The following is a 22,500-nucleotide window of genomic DNA, read 5'->3' as shown; positions in this document are numbered from 1 at the left end:
CATCTGCCTTGTCAGCGCAGGCATCAGCCAATGTGATTATCTCAAAATGCCAGACAAAATGATGTGAAATTGCATATTTTGTATTGTGGATGTCACCAGAACTGATACTTTGGTACCAAGTCGATGCCATTGTTTTGAAAATATGACGGTACTCGTTTTTCTACAGTATCGTAAGTTCAGTAGGTACCGGAGAATCAGTTCTTCCCAACCTGATGGGGCCTCTCCTGTACAGTTTAATGACAGAAAATGTTGCACATGCTCTGCAAAGAAACACAGACAGAGACACTCTATTGTGAAGATACGGTTATTATTTTACCAGCGAGGACCAGGTAAAGCAACAGTAAATGGCACTGAACACATCGCCTGGTGTCAACGTCATTTGGTACCATGTTGGTTTAGATCATTTTATGTAGGCTACGTCATTAACAAGGACACAAGCAAGGTGAGCAGATTAAAACTGTTTGTGAGCTAAGTAGTAAATTAAGTATAAGAAAATATCTATTAGAAAAGGGGCCACTGTTTTTTTGTAATGTTCAAATGTTTTTTCAATTTAAAAAAAAAAAAAAAAGGAGCATAAGCTGAAGTATATGGGATTTATTGTTTTGTTTTTGTTTTTGAGCATGGTATCTAATTGGTATCGAGAATTGTGAAATTTCACTGGTATTGGTATCGACTACTAAATTTCTGGTATCGTCAATATGGTTGCACTTATCATTGGCTCTGACTGCTAAAGCTCAGAGTCAACATCACAGAGTTAAAGCCACATGTTAGCCTGTTAAACAATAACAATGAAAAGAAAGGGGAGCAGAAAAGGGAGCTATTAATCCTCTTTGTCTACAAAAGGAAAGGAAAGAGGTGAGTCAGTTCACTTTTTGTAGTTCCTTCAGATACAGCAGGAGGCAAAGAAGGAATTCAGAAAAAGCCCCAAAAAAAAGTGCACTAAATTCACATAGCAACAATCTGCTAGGCTTAAGAGTCAGATGCTTCATCACTGACACGGTACTAAGAGAGGGAGAGAAAAAAGCCACAAGACAGGCAGACAGAGAGAGAGAGACAAACATAGAAGAGCCAATGCCCCACACACTGTAATTGTTCCCATATGAGTACAGACACACCCAGTTTCTGTGTCTACTCTAAACGTTGTATCTACTCTGTAATCAGAACCACTCAAACAAGAAAAGGCATCTGGATAGAGTAAAGACGTCTCTTCAAAATACCAGTTACATCATGCACCCAACATCAAATATTCATGCTCTACAGGCAGGAGGATGACGGGCCAAGGCGAACCAGAATCAAGCTCCACATGACTTTCCAAGGCTATTCTGGAGTATGTTATTGTAAATTGTATCTTGCCGAGTTCAGTTCAGCTAGAAAAAGGCACGCCACATTAGTACTATATAGATTTTATAATAACAGATATAGATAGTAATGTGTGGACATGGTTTAAATTGTTTCACTTTCACTTCGATAATGGTTCCTGAATGAGAAAAAACAGTCAGCCGTTTCTCTGGGTGTAAACATAGTGTTTTTTCCTTCATGCCACTACAACGTGTAATGTTGAACAGCTGTGTGCTTATTGGTGCACTGATGCTGATGAGATTTACTCCTTAGGTATCAATATTTGGTACAAAATGACAAGGCATTTTTGAATAGCCCTAGACGTCACACACTGATCACATTAAACAACAGCCTGACAAAACTGATAATGTCAGTTAGTTCTGGATATGTGCATCATCTATGTACTGTAGTGTAAATTCAAAAATCTGTAAAGAGTTATATTTAAATCCTAAAATGCAATGTCACGCTAGTACAATGTCAAGTATCACTGACTCGTGAACTCATTCTCTCATTTACCAAAGCCTGATAAGGGAGATATTGTGGTCATTATAAACAATGCTTTATATCTAGACTTCCAGCGATAAATGGAACATTAAGCAAATCTTTCATCTGCCAGGGAAACTGAATAAAGGAAAGAATTACTACACTTTGGACAAAATCTGTTTACAACACAGTATAGTTTTGATGAGGCGTCATTGGTTACTTTATAACTAATCATTTAAAAAAAAACAGACTGACAGACCTAACTATTGTCACATTAACAGTCTGTTAACATGCCCAGTAGTATTGTAAACTTTTAAACAGTTATTTAATTTACCAAATTCTTGCTGATTCAGAACGTAACCTTAATGGGGCTATAATTTGTCTAGTTCATATCCACTTTAACCACATCATCAACCTTCAAATAAAGATCTGAGAGGCCCAAGGCTCTCTTGAATGAGAGTATAAAAGGCCAGAGAACAATAGCTGCTCTCTTTACAACATGCCTATATCGGTAGACCTCTGATTCTTTCACTCAGTCCACCATACAGTCATAGTTGAGGTCATTTCTAACCCTTTGCAGACAACCGGAAACACCCCACATTTGTGGAAGGCTGAGCTGTTAGTCCACTTATAGTGAGAACAAAGAAATCATCCATGGACTGCGGCTCTCAGTGTTAACAGTTTCACATACTATACTGCATGATGTCAAGGGCTTATTATCAACTATAGTAGCTCTGGAATTAAATGGTGGGTTAACTTGATTGATGGCTATATTCCGGGCAGCCTTCTGTACAAAATGAAGTAAAATCTGCAAATCTATAGTATAGACAGTTATGGATTAGCTACATTTTAATCAGACAGGGATCCCCTAAGACTACAACTTATCAAATATGGGTCCCCAATTTGGGTCCCTGAGTTACACACGTTAAAAAAAAACCTGGGTTTTATCCCATACTGTGATTCTGCAATCCTTGTCTCCCTGGAGGCATATGACACAATTTTTCGGTCATATGTTCCCCCAACCTCCACCACCTCCTTGTTGCTAAGGCACAATTTCCATCCTTTCACTGATTTTGTATATCCACTTATTCTATTCTTTGTTGCCGGGTCCGGAGCCTACCCCAGCATGCACTGGACAAGTGGCTGGGTCCACCCAGGACAGGTCACAAGTCAATCACAAGATGTAAAACACAACTGCTCAATCTCAGTTTTTATGGTATTTCATAGCTCCAGCAGATGCACGCTCAATCCATTTCTTGCCACTTAAAGGAGAGACATGCATGTGATGGGAATAGCAAGTGGGCTCATTTGTGCCTGTCATCTCTCAAGCAGCCAACAACAATAAGCCATTTTCCTAAAACATGACTAATACCAATCAAGTCATTTGACATAAAGCTGCAAATCATGCTGGCCAATCCTACTCAAAATAGCTGAATAACAGCAAATGGTTAAGGAGCCAGAGGGTGAAAAAACAAAACAGAGCTTCCACTTCACACTTGGCTTTCTGTGCTACTTAGAAACCACTGCCATCAACAGTAGTCAGAAGCATAAGACACATACGAATAAGAAAATTGAAAAAAAAAAAAAAAAAGAGTGCCATGGTGATGTATAGATAGCTTCAATATCAGCAATAGTTCATCTTCATCTATCAAATTTGAGTGGAATAAATATTTTATGATGAATCGTTCACTTACACCGCCATTGTTTTCTTTCACAATATTCAGTCCCTACCAACTAGATCCCTAACATCGATAACAGGATTTCAGTAAAGTTCCTATTTTTCAGTATTCCCTGAATAAATAAAAAAAGATGATTTTGGTTATTGTTGGAACAAACTGCACTGTTTGAGGATACAGACAGCATACTTTATTCTGAAAATTAAATTTACTTTACATTTAAAATTAACTTTAGTTACTATGCACAAGAAGGAAAATACCACATAAGTAGCTTGCTTGGTGAAATGCACACCCATTACTCTAAACAAAATAAACTGGCCCTTCTTTAAAAAGTTTTGTCATTTGAATACTGCAGATGGAAAATATGTGACAGCTGTGCAACTCTGTAAAGTCAAGTAGCGGTGTACTGGATTTTTTCCTACAGCTTTAAAGTAAGAGTGTATCTTGTATCCATAAAGACTGGGAATGCTGGAAGACTAAGCTTGGGAAGTTGAGACGATACGTGTACAGCATGGAAACTGTTCTTAGTGACATGGAAATAAAATTGCAAAGCCGCTAGGATGACCCCATGGCACAAAATCTCTGCACTTTCCGTCTGTCTGAAGCAACATGTCTATTTTTATTTTTAACACACTGAAACAGAGGAGGAAAAATATCCCACAGGTTTTATGTTAAAAAGCTAGTTGCTTAGTTCATTCGCCCAGCTTGCAAAAGTAAACACATACTTTGCATTACATACATTTATGCATAAGAGCAGGCAATAATTCTGTCTCACCCAAGAGTCCTTTACCAGTATGCAGAAATGGATACTAAACTCCCTGATGATATTTAGGGGAAGCAGCTACATAGAAATTCTGGTTTGGGTGCTGCAGGAAAAAGGTGGGTGAGAAGTAGCAGACATACTGTAAATTGGGTGAAAAGAACATCTGGTTCCTGGTCAAGTATTCTCAGGAAGTGAATGCTGTCAGACATGGAAGATATTATAGAGAATGTTGAGCAATGATCAGCATGATCACAAAGCAGACTCTGTATTTAATGTGCTGGAGCGTGTTATATACTAATCCTTTTTACACTTCTATTAACAGAGAATTACTTTAATCTTGCAGGAGAATCATTACTGAGCAAATTAGTGCAACATAACTACTTTTAAAAAAAGGTAAAGAAATGCAAATTAGTATTAAGACTGTAATGATCTAATGTGTTTTTCTCCTTGTAATCAGGATCACTGTCTGCTGAACACAGCCTGGTCTGGATTAAATAAAAGGAAACATAACTGATAATGTGTCATTCAAATATAAAATATGTGTATGTGGATTTAAACAATGACAACCAAGCAAGCCTGGAAGAATACAGATTCCCTTAATAAATGTTTAATTCACACTGAAGTCAGACTGAGTGAATAAAACACAGTCTGTGGTGACGGGTCACACACAAAAGAACATGTTGCCTTGGTTGAACTAAGGCATGCACTGCTTGGGCCAGCTGTGTTGACAGGATGTGATGAATAACACTTCCTGTCTGGCTCTGAAGCTTTGGAGTGACCAGGAACACTTCATGTTTTCTTTCTTTGTCTGTTTATATAAACCCCTCTTAAATCACACAACAATAAAACAGCATCAAGGCACAGAATGAGACATGACCAGAGCAGACGGGAAAAGGGAAGGATGAGAGGAAAAATAAGCAAAAGGAGGATGACATGAAATGAAGAAATGATTGACTCAGCTCTATGTCATCATCCTTGCCGGGCACTTGGGATGACGTGTGATGATGTCAAAACATTGCCTTATTCCTTAACATAGCCCAAAGTGTAACAGGTCAAAATGATAAAATAACCTTTTAAAAAGATTACAAACTGCTGACTCATGAAACATGTATAGTCTCTTTATCAAGGTGGAGCTGATGGGATTTTGAGTGTTCCAACTTGCCACTTTCCTGTAAGAAATACCACAGCTCGGAGGTGGCTTATAATGTGTCAATGCTAAACCTAACAGGAGATAAGAGATTGGCTTGTAATCTCTCCAGCTGGGTTTATCTACATCTCCCTCACCAGTGAGAGCCCACCCACAGGCTGTCAACACAGCAGGAAGCAGCTGAATGCCGTGGTAGGGGTAAACACCAGCGGGGAATGCCCCCGCTGAAAACATCTCACACATGCCCAACTGATTCAATGCCATTGATCCGATACTAGGTCCTTCAGGATGTAACTAGAAATATATGTTGGTAATATGCTGTATGTATGGATTGTGGATGATAGTGTGGAATGATATTGTTGAAAATGATCAGTGGCAGTTAACATGTGTTTTATGAATATTTATAAATGTTTTCAAAGAGGCAACTAGACAGATTCTGTACTTCCTAGCACACAAATGACAACATGTACAGTCTGGGGCTGTACCCGAGTCAGAATTTTGTCAGTGCCACAATAAACTCCTATATCAGCAGTTCCTGCAGTGGAAACACAGCTACATGAGTCTAATGTTTTAGCCTACGTCACGTTTTAATGCATTTGCGTGTGTCCTGCTCATACTTGTGTTAAGAAAATCCAAGTGCACCACAAAGTGTCTCTCTGCTGGGCTGCCGAAGAGTCAATCACAGTGGATGCCAGTAGAAGAGGTTGTAGCGCCGTCCGGTTCAAAACAGGTTTAGCCGACTTCACTGACAGCCAGCAACGGGGCAGCCACTGCACTCTTGTTTGCTTCCATTGCAGTTAGTTTTGTGGTTTATGGTCATTTTGTAAAGTTTACAGCCTGCCATGCTGTCTCTCTCTGTGTACAATGACTCAGCTAAAGAATCGCAGAGATTCGACAGGCATAATGCGAGTCTTCTCAACTGATGACTCGAATCATCAAGTTTTCGGTGGCATCCCTAGTACAGTTGTTAATTATTTCTATTACAGCAAATTACGTGATCTGGTGCTAAGATGTCTGGCTTTCAAAGCTCACTTTCCAGCGAATACTGGAAAGAAAACTCCCCTTTCTCACTCAGTCACACTCACAGTGTATAAAAAGCCTTGTTCTTGAGCCAAGAACATCTGAAGCAAAGCGGTGCTACGGCTGAATGATGAAACCAAATTTATTTAATTACCAACATTGGAAATCTCTCTCTGATCTTAGTTTACTTTGTTTGGAATTTTTTCCAAACATAAATAGTCTGAATTATTTATATGTAACAGCTACAGAAGCCAATGACAAATGTTCAACCAACCATTCAGCCTAAATTCCAGTTAATAATCTGTAACTGGTCATACAGTAATTAATCCACACAAACACGCACACAAATAAAACCCAGACATGTCTCCTAGTACGCTTTATATTTATATTATAGCCATCTTTCTTGTCTCTAATGAAAAATTTATTATTTGTGTCAATACAGACCATACTAATTAATGATAAAGTGGGTTGGGGTCTGTTCTTGTGTTGGAGGAGACAAGTTCTTTAATGTTGTTGCTGTTCTTCCTGCTGATTGACAATAGTTCAAGACAGGGCACAGATGAATTAATATCCATGTTAATGTTATCAGTAAAGATCAGACAAACAATTTTGAGTGTGATACGAGCTGATGTATGAGCAAGACTGTTGGCAGCTTTTGTAGGTTTAAGTCAAACTAATTAAATTAGTAATGAAATAGTTTACATTTGTTTGGCTTGCATTGCATTTGCAGGCTCAGGAAAACCTTGGTGGGGCATTATAATGCTTTATTTCATTGCTCATGCTTCGACCATCCTAATCAATTAAAAGGAATTTAATCCAATTAGGGATGACAGTATGCTTCAGCTAAATCAACTACGGGCTCATTAAAAGCGGTTGCCTTTCTGGGTTTCCTGGAGTCCATGCTCCCTAAGCTCAGATGTGGCCAGGGCCCCAGATCCATTACCTTCGAAAGAGGAAGGGAAACTAGGATACTAATGAGATTCCCTCCCTGTGCAACACACACTGCAAGCGTGACGATCGAGAATGATTCAGACATTTCTGTGGTCATCAGTGCGGTCGTCGCGTTCATCACTGTCCTCTATTAACTTCATTGGGACATTTTCCGACTCCTCTCGCACAATATAATTACCAGTGTCATATGGGTGGAGCAGGGAGAGCTCGACTACAAGCACCATCCACAGGGGGAATGTGCTATGTGGAGAGAGTACTTCATGACCTATGCTAGTCTTCGCTTGTGGAAAGGTTATAACTTATCTCATTCCTTGCCCCCTACAACATGCAACTGCACACACAACTACAAAATAAAAAGACAATCACATACCAAGGCACACTAACACACAGTCACACACACAGCAACACACTTCCTCACCTGCAGGTCGAAGAACTTGCTGTAGCGTCTGTAAATGATTTCTGTACTGCCATCGCTCCAGGACACTTTGATGATGTAAACCTGGAAAAGCAAACAACAAGCATAACTGGAATCATTTAAACTTACAAACAGTCATTATTGTCAGCCACTTGATGATCCAAACCCCCTGGAGCATTACTCCTGACTCATAGTGCCACTAATTGGCAGCGCTGTGACTCCTATAGAGGGTAGCATGAGGAAAGACGGACAGCACGCTTGTCAGGCAACATCATGCAGCGGTCAGTGTCATCATCCGTTCACATGAACGCAATAGGGATATCCGATTATTTCATTTCCCAGTCCGTTTGCATCACTTCCTGCTGAGGAGGAAAGGGAGTCATTGTGATGTATGAATGCAGCAGATTTGACTGTGCTGTCTTTTCAAAACTGCAGCTCTTTGAAAGACATTTTTGGGGCAGGTAGTCGTGGAAACATAACATTGTAAATGTTGGGGGGCTACAAACATCATTACAATACAGAGATAAACAGTTACCTTTGTATCATTTGTGGCACTAAATTAAGTTAAAACTTTACGTCTTGTACATGGGCACCTGCATATTCCATCTGCCTCATATCAACATCATAAAATGTGTAACCAAAAGCATCTAACCTAATCACTGCAGTCTAGAGAGACAGTTCTTTATGTTGTTCTCTAAAGAAGAAGAAGAGAGGAGCGGCAGGGAGGTGATTGGAAACTCCCTGGTGGCTCGCTGTGTCTGGCTGAATGCTGTTGGCCCCACTCCCAGACCTTCTCTGGCCTCGCTGTCACTTTCAGGGCACTAGAGTCAGATATGGCCATGGATGGACCAACTACAGGAGCCACATTCAGTTTTCATTCAAAAGAGTAATATTTATTCCAAATTCTTGTGTGTAAACTTAGACCAAACGGAGGATGGGCACTATTTTCAGGGTATTGTCTGTGGCCCACTACTATTCACAAATAAATTCTCAACAACTAAGAGGGAGAATTATTGTATGCAAAAGGATTTATGATTTGTTTTGTTTTCCTTGCTACAATGTGTGCAAATAAGCTCTTTAAAACTACAAGTACAACATCTACAATGGCAGTTGAGGGTAAAGCCATTTTTCTGAGGAAGAAAAGGACATAAAAAGACATCACTTTAGCTATAAAAGCTTTTCTGGTCAATGAAACACTGATGCTGGCAATAAAATGCTCGTATTTATGCAAGTCTCTTAGGAAGTCTCTTTTTTCCCTTTGACATGACACACACAACTCTGATGAGCAGAAGAGATAAACTGCTTTTTGTACTCTTAACCAAACCTCCAGGGTTGTGGGAGATTTAAAGGTGTCCAGCCTGCATGTACAAAGCGAGTACCAAGGGCAACAAATCAACATGGGCTGCACCAGAGAGCAAACAGACAGATGGAGAAGACACAGGACCTCAAGAACTCTATGTCCTTGACCACTAACACTCACAGCAGTATAAGGTCTGTTGGTCCCTCAACCCAGGCATCATTTTCACACGTACATGCATGCAAACCAACAATATGCATACAAGTGCACACACGGGAACACACCATGTACACAGACCTAACACTAACACCTGCTAAGGCCTTGGCAGTGGCTTTCACTGTTGGCCCTCTATATCCTATGATGTCATATGTGTTACTTTACACTGACTGCACTTTTGCAGACAAATTCACCCACATATAACCACGCACTACTCACTCTCAGACAAGACGGATGAAAGCGCCATTGTTTATGAATTGCAAAAGCGAGCAATAGGTCTTTGTCTTCTTTTGACATTCTTGTCTCCCACACTTTCGAGTTCCAGTAGTTGAAACATGAAAAAATCCACACACTGATTCTTCCTCTCTCCCTACATTTATCTTCCCCCACACAGCAATGGGATTGGAAAGAAATTGGCAAAGATACTGCATGGCAATAGAGAGACACTGTTAATGAGATAATGACAGCATTATCACCTGACATCAGGACATTATCACTTTTAATGTCTCCCTCAAATAAACCCTGCAGAACTACAGCAATTATGTACAAATAATAGTCAATGTATCAACACAGTAAAGCCCTAAAACTGTACAATCTACTTTACTACAACACTAAAGTCATAAAACTACAAATGCCACATGGCGTGGTATGTAATGTTTTGGCCCTTCCCTTGATCAAACATTGCCCTGTGTTCACTGTGATGACCTCAGAAACCCTGTTAGTTGCTGGTTGCCAGTGCCTGTAGGTATATTTCTCTGAGTAATTTGGAGAGCCTGAAGCATGACAAAGCTGGGGTGCTCAATTTGAACTCTATATCCTCAGTGGGATTAGTCTGGATGGTTTGTGGACTTGATTGATTTGCCTACTAAAGATGTTTACTGGGACCTTGCTCTAGGAGTGCACACACGTGGCAGCAGGTATATGAGAAGCACTGGAGGAGATTTGGGTAGACTGCAGACTGTAGCAGTAACAGCACAATGTCTATGATGGTGTACATGTTATACTGAATTGCTGACTTGAAAGTATGCAGAGTCAAGGAGTGTCATATGAGCCAGATTCATCTGAATGCCCCTTAAGGCTTCCCATAACAACAACAAGAGTGAGCTCTCTAAGAAGTAACAGACAGAAGTTGTTGGTTAAATCTCTGAAAAGCAAAAAAAAACAACAACTGATGAATCCAACATTATTTTCTACAGTCTGGTTCAACAGTAAGATACATGTCAATCAGAAACACCCTGCAGCACACTGTAGTCTAGTTTAAGTTAACTATTAAAGGCTCTCAAACTTTGTTGTTTATTGTCCTTTCTCCCTGTATGGGTTGTTGGGGATCTTTCGTTAATAAATCAGTTTCTCCATTATCTGTGGTGCTAGCAGTCTGAATAATAAAATCAGAGTGAGTAGGTCTAACTGTTCATTTCGGCTCGCCTGGTAAACTGTAATTTGACACTCTCTTTGTTTTTACTTTACCCGACAGGAAAGGCAGAAGGAGAAGAACTTCAAAAGATAACCTCGATCTTGTTGCTCACTTTAACCAGCAAAAGCCCTGTTGTTGTGATAATGAAACGAGCCTTACGTAGTGTTTGTTCGGATTTCTCCGCTTCTGGACATCTTGCACTGTTACTTCTTGTACGGTGCGCCGTGGCATGATGTCCTTTTTTTTTTACGCCTCCGTTAGAAAGAAAAACAGAATTCCCCGTTGGGTTTTTTTTTTTACGAGCGATCACACACCCGTTTGAGAAAAGTTTGCACGGCGACGCTTCTTTGTCATCCGCGCCGCTCGGATCCGTGAACCCCTGAATGCAACAAATGCTATTTTCCGTCAACGTCAAATTTCCTGTCCAACATTCAGCTGCGGAAGGAGCCAGAAGTTAATAATCGGTCGGTTTTTCTTGTGCCTAGTCCCGTCCCGGCTGATGGCTCCTACCAAACTCCCAGCCTATCCCAGCTCGCCCACTCCCATTTGAGCAACTGGGACGCTTCCTTATGCTCCATGGACCAACCCCTCCAGCGTCAGAACAAACCACAGGCTGAGGGATCACTAGCCACGGGTTCAATTCCTACATTTAAAGCTGTATTAACGTTACTTAAGTGTGAATGTTTCACATGTAACAACGTTTAATTGCAATAATCCACCAAATGCACAGATTAGAAAAGGAGAGTGGACAATTACTGAACACTGAGGCAGCACTCAAACGCAGCATCAAGCCCAAGTGCACTCAAGCAGAGCATATATTTAATTTATGATGGCACTCTTCTTACTTTATACCATCATCAAGTGTACTATTGGTGTTTCTGTCTGCTCTGTACAAGACATGTATTTCGTTCTTTAAGAGTACAACAACTTTGTTTTCATTTTCATTTACTGTAACCTAAGCCCTGCCAGGTGAACTTCATCCCACCACCTTTAACGTTTCAAAGGTGTTCATTTGAATGTGAGAAACTGGATATGAATCAACTATTTGATATACATTGTTTCCCCTTACAGTTGAATTGGCATAGGTTAAGTGTATTTTGTAAAGCTGGACATTTCAACCATGTATCCATTACTTTTGGCTAACCAAACTAACCATTAAGCCATATAGTTTTAGTTATTTCAACCTTATATAACATTATACAAACTATTTCAACCATTTAGCCATATAGTTATATATTTCAACCTTATACAAACTATTTCAACCATTTATGCATCGGTTGTAACGCTCTAGCTAGCTGTTTTAACCATTTCAACAACTTATCTCTTACTTTTTTTGTTGTTCATTCCAACCAGCTATTCCTTATATAGCTGGCTGATTACTTAAAAGCATGTATTCATTAATACATTAAATTAAATTAAATTAAACGTTTCTGCTATGTTGCTAATAGCTATGCGAGTTTATGCACTCGTACCTGTGGTGTTCAGGTGCTATTGCTGACAGTTTATTGTCACTTCAATCCTAACATCTATTATTTCAAATTAGCTGAGCTCTTCACAATCCACAAACCCCCTGGCAACTGCAGAAGTACAAGTACCCTTGGTTGGTTTCACCTCTACCGCATACATATTGTATTGTTAAAGCCCTTTGAGGTACATTTGTGATTTTGTGCTATGTAGGTTAAATACAACTGACTTTACTCGACATAAAAGTATATGAATTTAGGAACGCGGGTTCAATTGACCTGGTCTATTTTATTGTCGGTTTCAAAAATGAATTATGCCAAATGGTATAATCATTTTGTAACTTGATCATGTGCACCAGTGGTTGCACTGTTGCTTATGCACATGGACAGCAATATGATCAATATGATTTATGGTGGAAAACATCAGACTTGGAACTGTTGAGCTTGAGTCACTGAGACTGCATCACATGATAACCCTACCAACACAGTCCCTGCGTGTATGTGGTAAATATTTCTTAGTCATGAGATAACTGGAAACGTGCTAATTCTGCTTCAGAAAAATGCTTCGTAAGCATAAAGTTATTATTGCTTTCTCCATATTAATATCACAATGTTATACAGTAATGGTTTTGTTTTAGATTTTAATTGTAATTATTTTATAAGTGAATTGAACACATTGCAAATTGATACTTATTACAGAGACTAATGATCAAGCTTGAGATTTTTAATTATACAGTCTATGGCTCTAACTATAAATTCTGTTGCAAGACAGCTCCATCTTTTGGTGTGTTTTACTCATTACATTAACACTGTATATGTGGCAGTTGTCCCCTATCTGAGAAGGCACATGCCTTGCTTTAGTAATTCAGTTCATTAATATAAAATGACGGCTACAATATGAAGTCAGAATTGTCATAACAAGTTATAATTTAGAGTAAGTATTGAGGAAATTAAGCAATTCATGCTTTATGAAAAGTAATGAAAATATGTGACTCTCCAATTTAAACTGGTCACACTGTACATTTTACTTCCAGCTGGGGTATGGGAAATAAAAACCACTTACATCAAAAGCAGAAATGAAAGTATGAATCTATTACATCATTCAAATATAAAAAGATGACATAAAAGGGGTCATATGAGTCCTCGTTGTGGGATGGAATATTTTTCATAAGAAAGTAGAAGAAGAAAAGAGTCATAAGCGTTAAAAATATTTAGTTTTTCCATTTAACTTTATAAAAGAACATGACATTCAATGAAAAAAAAAGATAATAATGATAGTACAAAAATATACAAAAGGGCTAAAAAATGGAAGAACTGAGACAAGGGATCATCAGTCACACAAAAGCTGGCCATCACGAGCTTGTAAGAATGATGTACTTAAATGACTGTCATTGGGGGGGAGCAGTAGTTTCCATAATGTGAGACATTAGTTTTAAAATTCTGTCATCAGAGAGTCCAAAGTTTTGTAATGCAATTGAGGGTGAATCTTTGGGACTGTTGTATCATCAACCAGACTTATATGAAAACTGGCAGAGCTAAATATCGAATAAAAAGTGTTCATTTTCAGGCCACAGGAAAGTTAGAACTAACATTGGTTGTATAATCATTTTAAGGCTATTAGATGAAAGTCAGAAGTCATACTAAAAGTGAAGGGTCAAGGTTAATTTGAGTGAGGAGAGGTCATACGGTCAAGACTCAGACGCCGTATAAGGGGTGAGAGGTTAGAGATCATATGAAAGGTGAAGGGTCAGTGCCGTCACACATTTGCAGCTCCAGGTGTGATGTGATGCCAGAGAAGCGTTCCTGCAGCGGTAACAGATAACCCAAGGCTTCTCCCTGTGATACCGGCCCAATGTAACGATAAGGACGGATGTTGAAGATCTTCACACAGTGCACTGCATGTGAAAGAAACAAAAATAGTGGTTTTGAGGACATTGATGCCCTGTTATTTCCTTCTTGGACCTGTTAGAAGAGAGTTTTTGTTTTATGTGAATAGCTTTTTCTTCAATAATTAGAGGATGTCAGTTACATTTTTTCAATAGAAAGAGATGGTGCTAATGCCAGCAGTGACTCAACTCAGCTTATTGAGTGAGTATTTTGGGAAGTTGGGCTAATTTATACCTGTAAAGTCAAGTTGTTCTCTTTGCACTTTATGTTCTTCAGGTACATTTGTGAGAAATTAATCATATTTTACGACATTACATTTCAGTATAAAGCTGTTTCTACTCCATCGGTGAATGAATGTGTAAATAGGAACAAATGGCTGATCAGTGATTAAAAAAATACAAGCAAAATCCATAAATCTGAATGCACAATGCACACATGTATAGCAGGCAACAAATAGAAAATGTGGAGATAACAGTCTTATAATTGATCGTTTATCATTCCAAATGGATCAACATAGGTTCAAGGCCCTAGATAACAACTGTCTTACCATCTCCCCTTCACCTTTCTGTAGACAATAAACAAGCTGCCAACTTAGAAACAAACAACCCAGAAGTAGGCTAGTCTACAAGTCAACACCATCATTAAATCCTACAAGCTCCTAATGATGAGTGTCTCAGCATTAATGTGGGTATCATGGCGAGGTAATGTGTCTCTGTGATGTCTAATCATGTCTGTGCTTTACCCTGAGATGAAAGGAGCTGACAGGACATGTGTTCTTCTGATAATACAGTTCAATTAGGAGTAGAGGCAGAATGAGGACTAATGATGTTTACTCATCACTCCAGTGCCTTATCAACTCAGGATGCTCTCAAAATACACTCACAAGCATGTATACAGACACAAATATAATGCACATTGCAAAGGCATGCGTGCACTCTTCTGCCAAGCTCCACCCAGATAAACACACAAACGCTGATGCATTGCTTTGTTCTGTAATGATGGCCCTTACTGGGGGTCATTACTCATGAACAGCCTTTGATGGGGTTTCACATGCAGCTGGGTCCTGGTGTTAAAGGCAACCAAGAGTTCAATGGAGTCTCAGCCCCTCTATCCTACACCTTGACTAATCCCTCTAAATCACTCCTTCTTTTCATTCCCACCTAACGCCCACACCGTAATAACCTAACATCGCCTGTGGCCTAGCCATGGACCCATACGAGATTAGGAATTTATTTGCAGATATAATAGCACAAGGTTACAAGGCGATTGAATAGTTCAAATATCAGTATGACTTTTAGATGTAATTTCCGGAAAAAGGAGGTGATTTTTAGCCACGCTATTATGGTTGGTCCACCACCTTGTCTTGACTGAAATATACCACTGGATAGGTTGCCATGAAATTTGAAACAGATATGCACGGTGCCCAGAGGATGAATCCTAATGACATTGGTTATTCCCTGACTTTGGTTTAGCAACACCAGCAGATCAAACATTTCACCTTTAAGCTTATCTAGTGAAATATCTCTGCATATACCACATGAATTGACATAAATTTTGGTACAAACATTCATGGTTCCCTGTTTAATACATTTTACTGCCTGTAGCGATCCTGATATTTTTGTCTCTAGCAGCACCAGCAGATTAAAATTTGTGGTTCAGTGAAGTGTCTTGACAACTGTTGGATGGATTACCATCCAATGTGTTGCAGACATTTATAGTCTAGTATGGCTGTAGTCTTGATATTATATACAGTCACCATAAAATGAAAATTAACTGTTTACTATCCTTTTATTTAGTAGATAGAAGCACACAAAAGTATTGACTTTAACATTGGTTTCAGTGTCACTGTTGACACTGTAGCATTTTCACAAGCTATAATTTCAAATACAGATGAATAATCTTCAGAAGTTTCTTTCCCTCGCTGCACTCACTTTCAAGTACTGTATCGACATATTTTGCTCCTTACCATCACTGAGAAGTTTTACCCCATCATACTGATTCCCAGCGGGGTCTTTCCGACTCACTGGACCCGCCAGAGAGCCTGAGAATGGAGTGTTGACAATACCATAGTCATCACACACCAGGTCCACTGCTTTATGTGGGTCATTACCTCTGTAAGAGAAGAACCAGAAAAGATGTGAATTACGCAGCAATCTTAAAAGGCCTGCAGTTAGTCATTATTTCAAAAATGTCTAGCTATGGATACATACTCGTCTGCCCAGAGCTCCACCCATAGCAATCATGTCATGTTACTGCACAAGTAATCTTAAGGTTTAAGACTAAAACTCGGATCAGGACAAAATCACCTTCTGGAGTTGAAAGCTCCACAGCCATGCACGTCACACGCCCTCACTCTGTTGTTGTGGTGACCGGCACAAAGGATACTCCAGGCTCCAACTACAGAGATAAAAAGAGGGAGATGAAAAAAAATAAATAAAAAGTGTTTGTTTAAAAAAAAACATATTTAAAGCCTGCTGCGTTGCATTCCAAAAGGCCAAGCATATAAATCTATTAAAAAAAATGTTTTATAACATCCACAGAGTGTGAGTCACCTCATGTTCCATTTATGTGAAAATAAGGCCAATTACAGCTGATAGACACTATTCAAATGTCATATATTGATGTTTTTTTATATTAGCGGTGTGTCAGACATTGATACAGTCTCATGCCCACGATAACATATTTTCATGACTCAGACAGAAAAGAGCAGTACACAACCCTTTTAGTCCCTGCTTGTCAAAAGCAGTGTGTTTGTGTGACTGTCTGAAGTAGTGCTGGAGTATTTTCGCCTCGAGCCAGCCTGTGTAATATTTGCACGTGTCACTATACCTGGCATACAACACTGCCGTGTCTTGGGCCCCGAACACTTGTCTTTTAAGTATCGGCCTTGGCAGATGTATCGGTTGGACTGGCAGATGCCTCCCAGTCTGGTGCAGCTGATGTCACTTCTTGTGCTCACGGCAAGTTTCTTGCTTCCCGTCTTCTTGACCATCTTCCTTGGAGTGCCAGCCTTGGCTCTCTTGTCATTTGCTGTTGTGTAATTTCTCTTCACTTTGATGTTTCTGTCAGTATCCTTGTCAGGGCTTTGAAATTCTTCACCTTTCCTCTTTTCATGTTCTAAAGCACAACTTAACAGGATATCTTGAGGAGAGATGAAAGGTACTCAGAGTTAAGAAGAGATGATTAAAAGTGATGCAAAATGTGGCATGAAAGAACTTTCTTGGATTAGGGATTAAATCAAACTTTTGGGAGACAGATATTTGCCATTGCCTTCGAATTTGGATTTCGTTTCTTCAAATTTAAGGGATACTGAGATGATTTTACTCTGGGTACGAATTACCAATCTACACACTCAGTAGCTTAGTATGTGGTGCTGTTGAACTGTGTTGCATCATATGGAGAAGTGTTTTTGTTATGTAGCCCAGTCTCACTGATATAAATGAGGTGGCCAAAATAATCTGAACAGCTGTCAGTAGGCTATAACGCAATATGATTCAACAGCAACACAAATAGCAGCCTCATCTCTCAAAAGACTTTCAACAAAAACTGAACAATAAGCTTCATGAAGGAAGGTTTTATTGCTGGCCTGGTGTATTAGACTGCATTTGTTTTAGGTAAGTGTACCCAATAAACTGACTACTGAGGATATGTATCTATTATACTATATCAAGTAAATGTAGATTGTGAGAATGTTGAGGTGGGTTAGTGTTAAATGGATTCACTTTAGGGCTCAAAAACCAATCACAAGAAATCCACATGATCAAAAAGAAAGAGAACTAAATTACTATTCCCCAAAACTTCCTGATCCTGAAGCAATTTTGATACATTTATAAGTTAACTGCTAATTGCTATGGAATTCCATAAAAAATAATATAATAAAGAAAGCTAAAAAGCACACCTTCTGGACATTAACAACTGATAGATGTTAATAGAAAAACTTTAATGAGTTCACAGAACTTGCTTTCGATTACTTTGAAATACCTTTGTTAGGCATGGTTATTCATAACATTTGAACAAAATCTCTAGGTACGTCTTAGCTCACCGCCTGGGCACACTTGTTGAAAACTGTGTTACTTGTCCATATAGACAGACAGAGTCATAGTTCAGTTATTCATAGTGAGTTTTGATTCTGACAGAATACTAATTATCCTGCCCAGACATGAGACTTTGATCTTCATTAACTCTATTAACCTCAAAGGCACAGAAAATATTTCAATCACGCTGCCCTGGCACAGGAACACACGCTGGGCTCAGTGATTGAAAGAAGCTGCTTATCACTAGAAGGCCTTAATGGCTGGGAGACAGTCAGGCAGGATAGCTGGCTGTGGCATGGAAAAGCAATTTCCCTCAGCGAGTGAACTAAAAAAAAAAAAAAAAAAGTTGTAAAAATGTACAAAAATGTAAGTGTGCCCGTTGCTAGAGTAATACTAGCATGGAGTATGGTTTTACTAGTGTTTTGCTAAATGGTTGTCAGTGTATTGCTTGGTGGTGGTGCTACACTATGGGGCTGCGAGGGTGTTATGGTGCTTTTTACTTTATCACTGTTTGTGTAGGTTGTTAGAGTATCTTTATGTTGTTGCAATGTGATTGATGATTCTTTTGCAGGGTGTGGCTAAATGGTTGCTAGGGTATACAACATTTTCACATAATCTTAAAGTTAGTGTGCTATCCGGCCAGGCAACATGCATCACTATTATGTCTCATACCTAATTTTAAGGACAAAAAATGTACTTTTTAAAGTTTTATAATTACTTTGAGCATTGTCTTCAAAGTATCTGTCAGAGCTTGGATTTCTATGTTTCTTTAGAAAACTTTGAATAATTAAAAAAAAAAAAAAGTGAGTTTGAGCATTGTTTGAGTTTATACACAGAAGACACAAAAGAAGAATTTGGGGATGTATTGTTTCATACTTTTACTCTGTGGTGGGATACAGTACACATGGATGAAGTAAATCTCTTAAGTAATAAAAAAGAATGATATTCAGTCTCCAGTTAACCAGAATAGATTAATGCAGACAAATATTAGCTGTGTGATTGACTGGTTTGTGTTCACTTGACATACAGATTTCTGGGAGTGAGAGTTGTGTCCACAGTGGGGCATGAATCATTTTCTCTCTGTGACAAGATGGCTGTCTCATTTTCATGTAGCTCAACAGTCCTTCAGAGTGTGCCTTAAGCTTTGCAGTTATATGCAATTATGTAATGTTGCATTAAACATTCAATCATGCTTTAAATGTCTCATCCACTTGTACCAACACTCCAGCAATAGGCCCGAACCCCCAAGGTTTATGTTTACAGGAGTTTACAGTCTGCTAATAGAGCTCAGTTCATGGCAATCTCCAGGGGCAGGCAGATATTTATACACCATTTATTGTTTCTATAATAGGAATCTTATTAGTGTACACTGGAATGGTAAATTGCTGTGTGTGTATGTGAGTGTGCCTACACATGCATGATTATAGCATGTGGTTGTGTGGTGTGCATGTATCACTGTGTTTATGTTTGTTGGTGGGCAACTTGGTACAGTTATTGTGGATAAATACTCCAGGCATACCCTATATATGCATATATGTGTATATGTTAAAATTAAATTGTAGTGTACATTTTGCATGCAGTAGGCTACTTACAGCATATTAGTAGAGCTGCAATGAGACAGACCCTCAACAGCATTTTCATCAACAGCGGAACTCAGAAATCTGCAGGATAATGATAGAAAACAGAAAATGTATTCCATCTAGTTAGGTGAGTGCCCCATAGGTGTAATTCTCATATAAAGCATATATTTATACATACACGCTACATTTCACGCTAAGAATCAAATCTGAGGCATATTCTTCCACATTGACTCAACATGTCTCAAATCTCAAATGCAAAACAAAAGCAGATCAAATTCCAGTTTCTGGAAGTTTCTGCTCAGAATTTATAGTGAGATAAAATGGAACTATACATACAAGTCTTATGGAGACGCTGTAGTGTGGCGGCAGGCGCAGTGGGTAGGAACACAAAGCAGGGACTGTCGGAAAACCAGCCTGCTGTGGAAGCTGCAGGTCCGGGCCACAGGACGTCCCCCCACTGTCAATATTGATATTGGCCTTTGGAAAACACACCCATTTACTTGCTGGAAAAGACTCACTTTATTGACTTTTTTGTTGCTATACTGAAAGTTACACAGAGCTAGTTATTGGCCATTGAGAAAAAGCAGCTGGAAGCAAGGCTTGAACAAATAACCTTACAGTCCCATCTATTACCAACTGAGCTACATTTGACAAATTTCATTTTACTTGTGTAAAGGTTTTGGAAATCACAAAATGAATGAACATGCGCTATCAGTGCCACATGCTTTGCTTCAGTAAAGTCTCAGTCATACATTTTTTATTAAGAAAAATACATCCTACAGTAAATGGTCATACAGAAACTATATTGACTCTTGTTCTTTCAGCATATTGCACTATTATTAATACACGTTTAATTCATTGGAAAGCAGAACAATCACCAGGTATTGTAATAATTTCAATATAAAATTGTTGGGGAATATAAAGTTCACCTTACTGAGAGGGACATTTTATTAAAATGTCTCATATTATTATATTGCATAACCTTGTCTCCTCGTGTCTATATTCTTATTTGTTTTTTCCCAATTACATCGTGGTTAAAACTGTTATTTTTTCCTGGCTTATGTCCTCAGGCATGTCAGGCAGTTAGTACAATGTCAACTGCAAAAGCTGCAACACAGAATTATAATATCATCATTCTTTGTGCCAGTTCAGAAAGTCCAAAAAGACAGTATTAGTTTGAAATGTTGGGTGCAAATATGGTACAGTAAACATGCAATAAAGAGTGGAATACGTTCCAATTACACCCCTTATACAAACCCATACAGTGCAGTCAGGCATGGGACTGTTGGCATCTCGCTGTCAAATCCTGGCTTCTCCCCTTTCACGAGTCAAAATAAATCATTATTCTCCATGCATGAACCTGGCATGTATTATGAGATAATTAACTTTAAGGCCTCACACAATGCAATGGAAGCCAATTAATGGTATAAATTTGATCCCCTTCCAGTAGGAGAGTGAAACATATAGGTATATGAATGCAGTAAAGCATGTGGATATAGGGTATTTAAGAGTGTGCTCTGTACAGTATGTACGTATGTGGTGAAAGCCAAAGACGGCTAATCAGATTTCTTCAAGGTTCCGTGGATGGTAATCCAGTTCAAAGCTTGAGGGAAACTGTGTGAAGGCCATCCTTCTGACTTGGTGTGGTAAAACAGTGTGGTAGCTTAGAATATATTTCAGAGATGCTACATGTTAAAATAGCTGACAAAAACAAGGATGATTCATGTATTATAGAAGTTAGTCAGTATGTTAACATATGTGAACCTCAAACATCCCTTTGTTCTCTTTAAGATAAATATCAAGAATAAAAGTGGTGTCCCTTTACCACGGCTACATGGAAATGAAGTCTGGAAATGAAGGATTATTTGATTTTTGTGTCCTTATTCAAAGGTCTCTTCATCGGTATGTCCAAGTGTATCTCACTCTACTGATGCATTGTGGTGCAGATGAGGTCACTGTAGAATATGAATGCTTTTATTCTAATTCAGAGCCAGTTACTCCCTCTGAATTACAATTTACTGAGTGTAGGGGAATGGACTCAATAGTGGCCGGTGGAGAGTTGAGCTTTTTTTCAGCCAGACAGCTTTGATAATCAAATATCTGGGCAGAGGATTAGACTGATGGACCATATGGCTTGGAATTTGAAAAGGAGAGAGGGAATTAGGGAGGGAGGGAGACCAATAAAAGACAGAGAATAAGGGGAGAATAATGAGAGATCAACTGAGAGTGAGTGAGTGAGTGAGTGAGTGAGTGAGGCAAGGAAGGGGAGGGGGCGAACATGAGGCAGTGAGAGAATAGACAGAATATCTTGAAAGACAGAAAGAGAGGGTGAAAAAAACAAAAGACGAAGAAAAAAAGTCAGCCAACCAGACAAACAGAAGACGAGAAAGAAGCAGGAGAAGCTCCAGCCAGCATCCCAAACACTCTCTGCTCCGGCAGAAGAAAGGCTCGTGTTGACTCTTTGAGAACCCTTTGATAAACATGGCTACTTAAATAGAAACACGCGGCACATTCTTCAAACTCCTGGGAGGATTGGACTGACATTTCACTCCGGCTTCTCTGTCAGTTAGTTCTGGCATTTCAACGAGTGGCAGTAGAGATGCCACAAGTGTTTCCTAGCAACAGTTTGCTGCAAAAGCCTCCCCCTCCCAGCTGCTCTCCTCCACACACCCCTTTAAACTCCCTCCTTCCCTGAGATACGAGTTGCAGCAATGCACCACTTGCCTTAGACCTGAAATACATTCTAATTCTCCTGACTCTCTCTTTCCCTCTCCCTCCTGTTCCCTTCAGCAAATTGCCAGGCCTGCATCAAATGA

General features: G+C 39.2%; 2 protein-coding genes across 5 annotated transcripts in view; both read right to left on the bottom strand.

Annotated features, from left to right (window-relative positions):
• Positions 1–11,274, bottom strand: part of sh3pxd2b (SH3 and PX domains 2B) — a 41,963-nt gene extending 30,689 nt beyond the window's left edge. For 3 of the 4 annotated variants that reach the window (XM_051399926.1, XM_051399924.1, XM_051399927.1), the window contains exons 1-2: positions 10,880–11,273; positions 7,797–7,877 (exon numbers count right to left, since the gene is read on the bottom strand). In XM_051399926.1, the coding sequence (XP_051255886.1) occupies positions 7,797–7,877; positions 10,880–10,951 (153 nt within the window). In that variant the 5' untranslated portion in view covers positions 10,952–11,273. Of the gene's footprint in view, positions 1–7,796; positions 7,878–10,879 lie in introns of all 4 variants that reach the window. The other variant, XM_051399923.1, reaches the window with a different exon arrangement.
• Positions 11,275–13,378: 2,104 nt separating this feature from the next.
• On the bottom strand, positions 13,379–22,242 carry LOC127364102 (leukocyte cell-derived chemotaxin-2-like). Its single transcript, XM_051401279.1, has 7 exons — positions 22,052–22,242; positions 20,021–20,161; positions 19,697–19,765; positions 16,900–17,211; positions 16,377–16,467; positions 16,037–16,182; positions 13,379–14,078 (listed from the first exon to the last, which is right to left on the bottom strand). Exons 3-7 carry the CDS (start codon positions 19,743–19,745, stop codon positions 13,912–13,914), a joined length of 765 nt encoding a protein of 254 aa, XP_051257239.1. The 5' UTR covers positions 19,746–19,765; positions 20,021–20,161; positions 22,052–22,242; the 3' UTR covers positions 13,379–13,911.
• Positions 22,243–22,500: the final 258 nt, after the last annotated feature.

This window comes from Dicentrarchus labrax, unplaced genomic scaffold (genome assembly GCF_905237075.1).
Source record: "Dicentrarchus labrax unplaced genomic scaffold, dlabrax2021, whole genome shotgun sequence".
NCBI lineage: Eukaryota > Metazoa > Chordata > Actinopteri > Moronidae > Dicentrarchus > Dicentrarchus labrax.
This window is presented reverse-complemented; position numbering and strand designations above follow the sequence as displayed.

Coding starts and splice junctions, on each gene's coding strand:
- LOC127364102 (XM_051401279.1), bottom strand. CDS start 19,745: ATGAAAATGCTGTTGAGGGTCTGTCTCATTGCAGCTCTACTAATATGC. Junction 16,468..16,899: donor ACGGCAGTGTTGTATGCCAG/GTATAGTGACAC, acceptor TTATCTCTGTAG/TTGGAGCCTGGAGTATCCTT. Junction 14,079..16,036: donor GGTAAAACTTCTCAGTGATG/GTAAGGAGCAAA, acceptor TTTCACATGCAG/TGCACTGTGTGAAGATCTTC.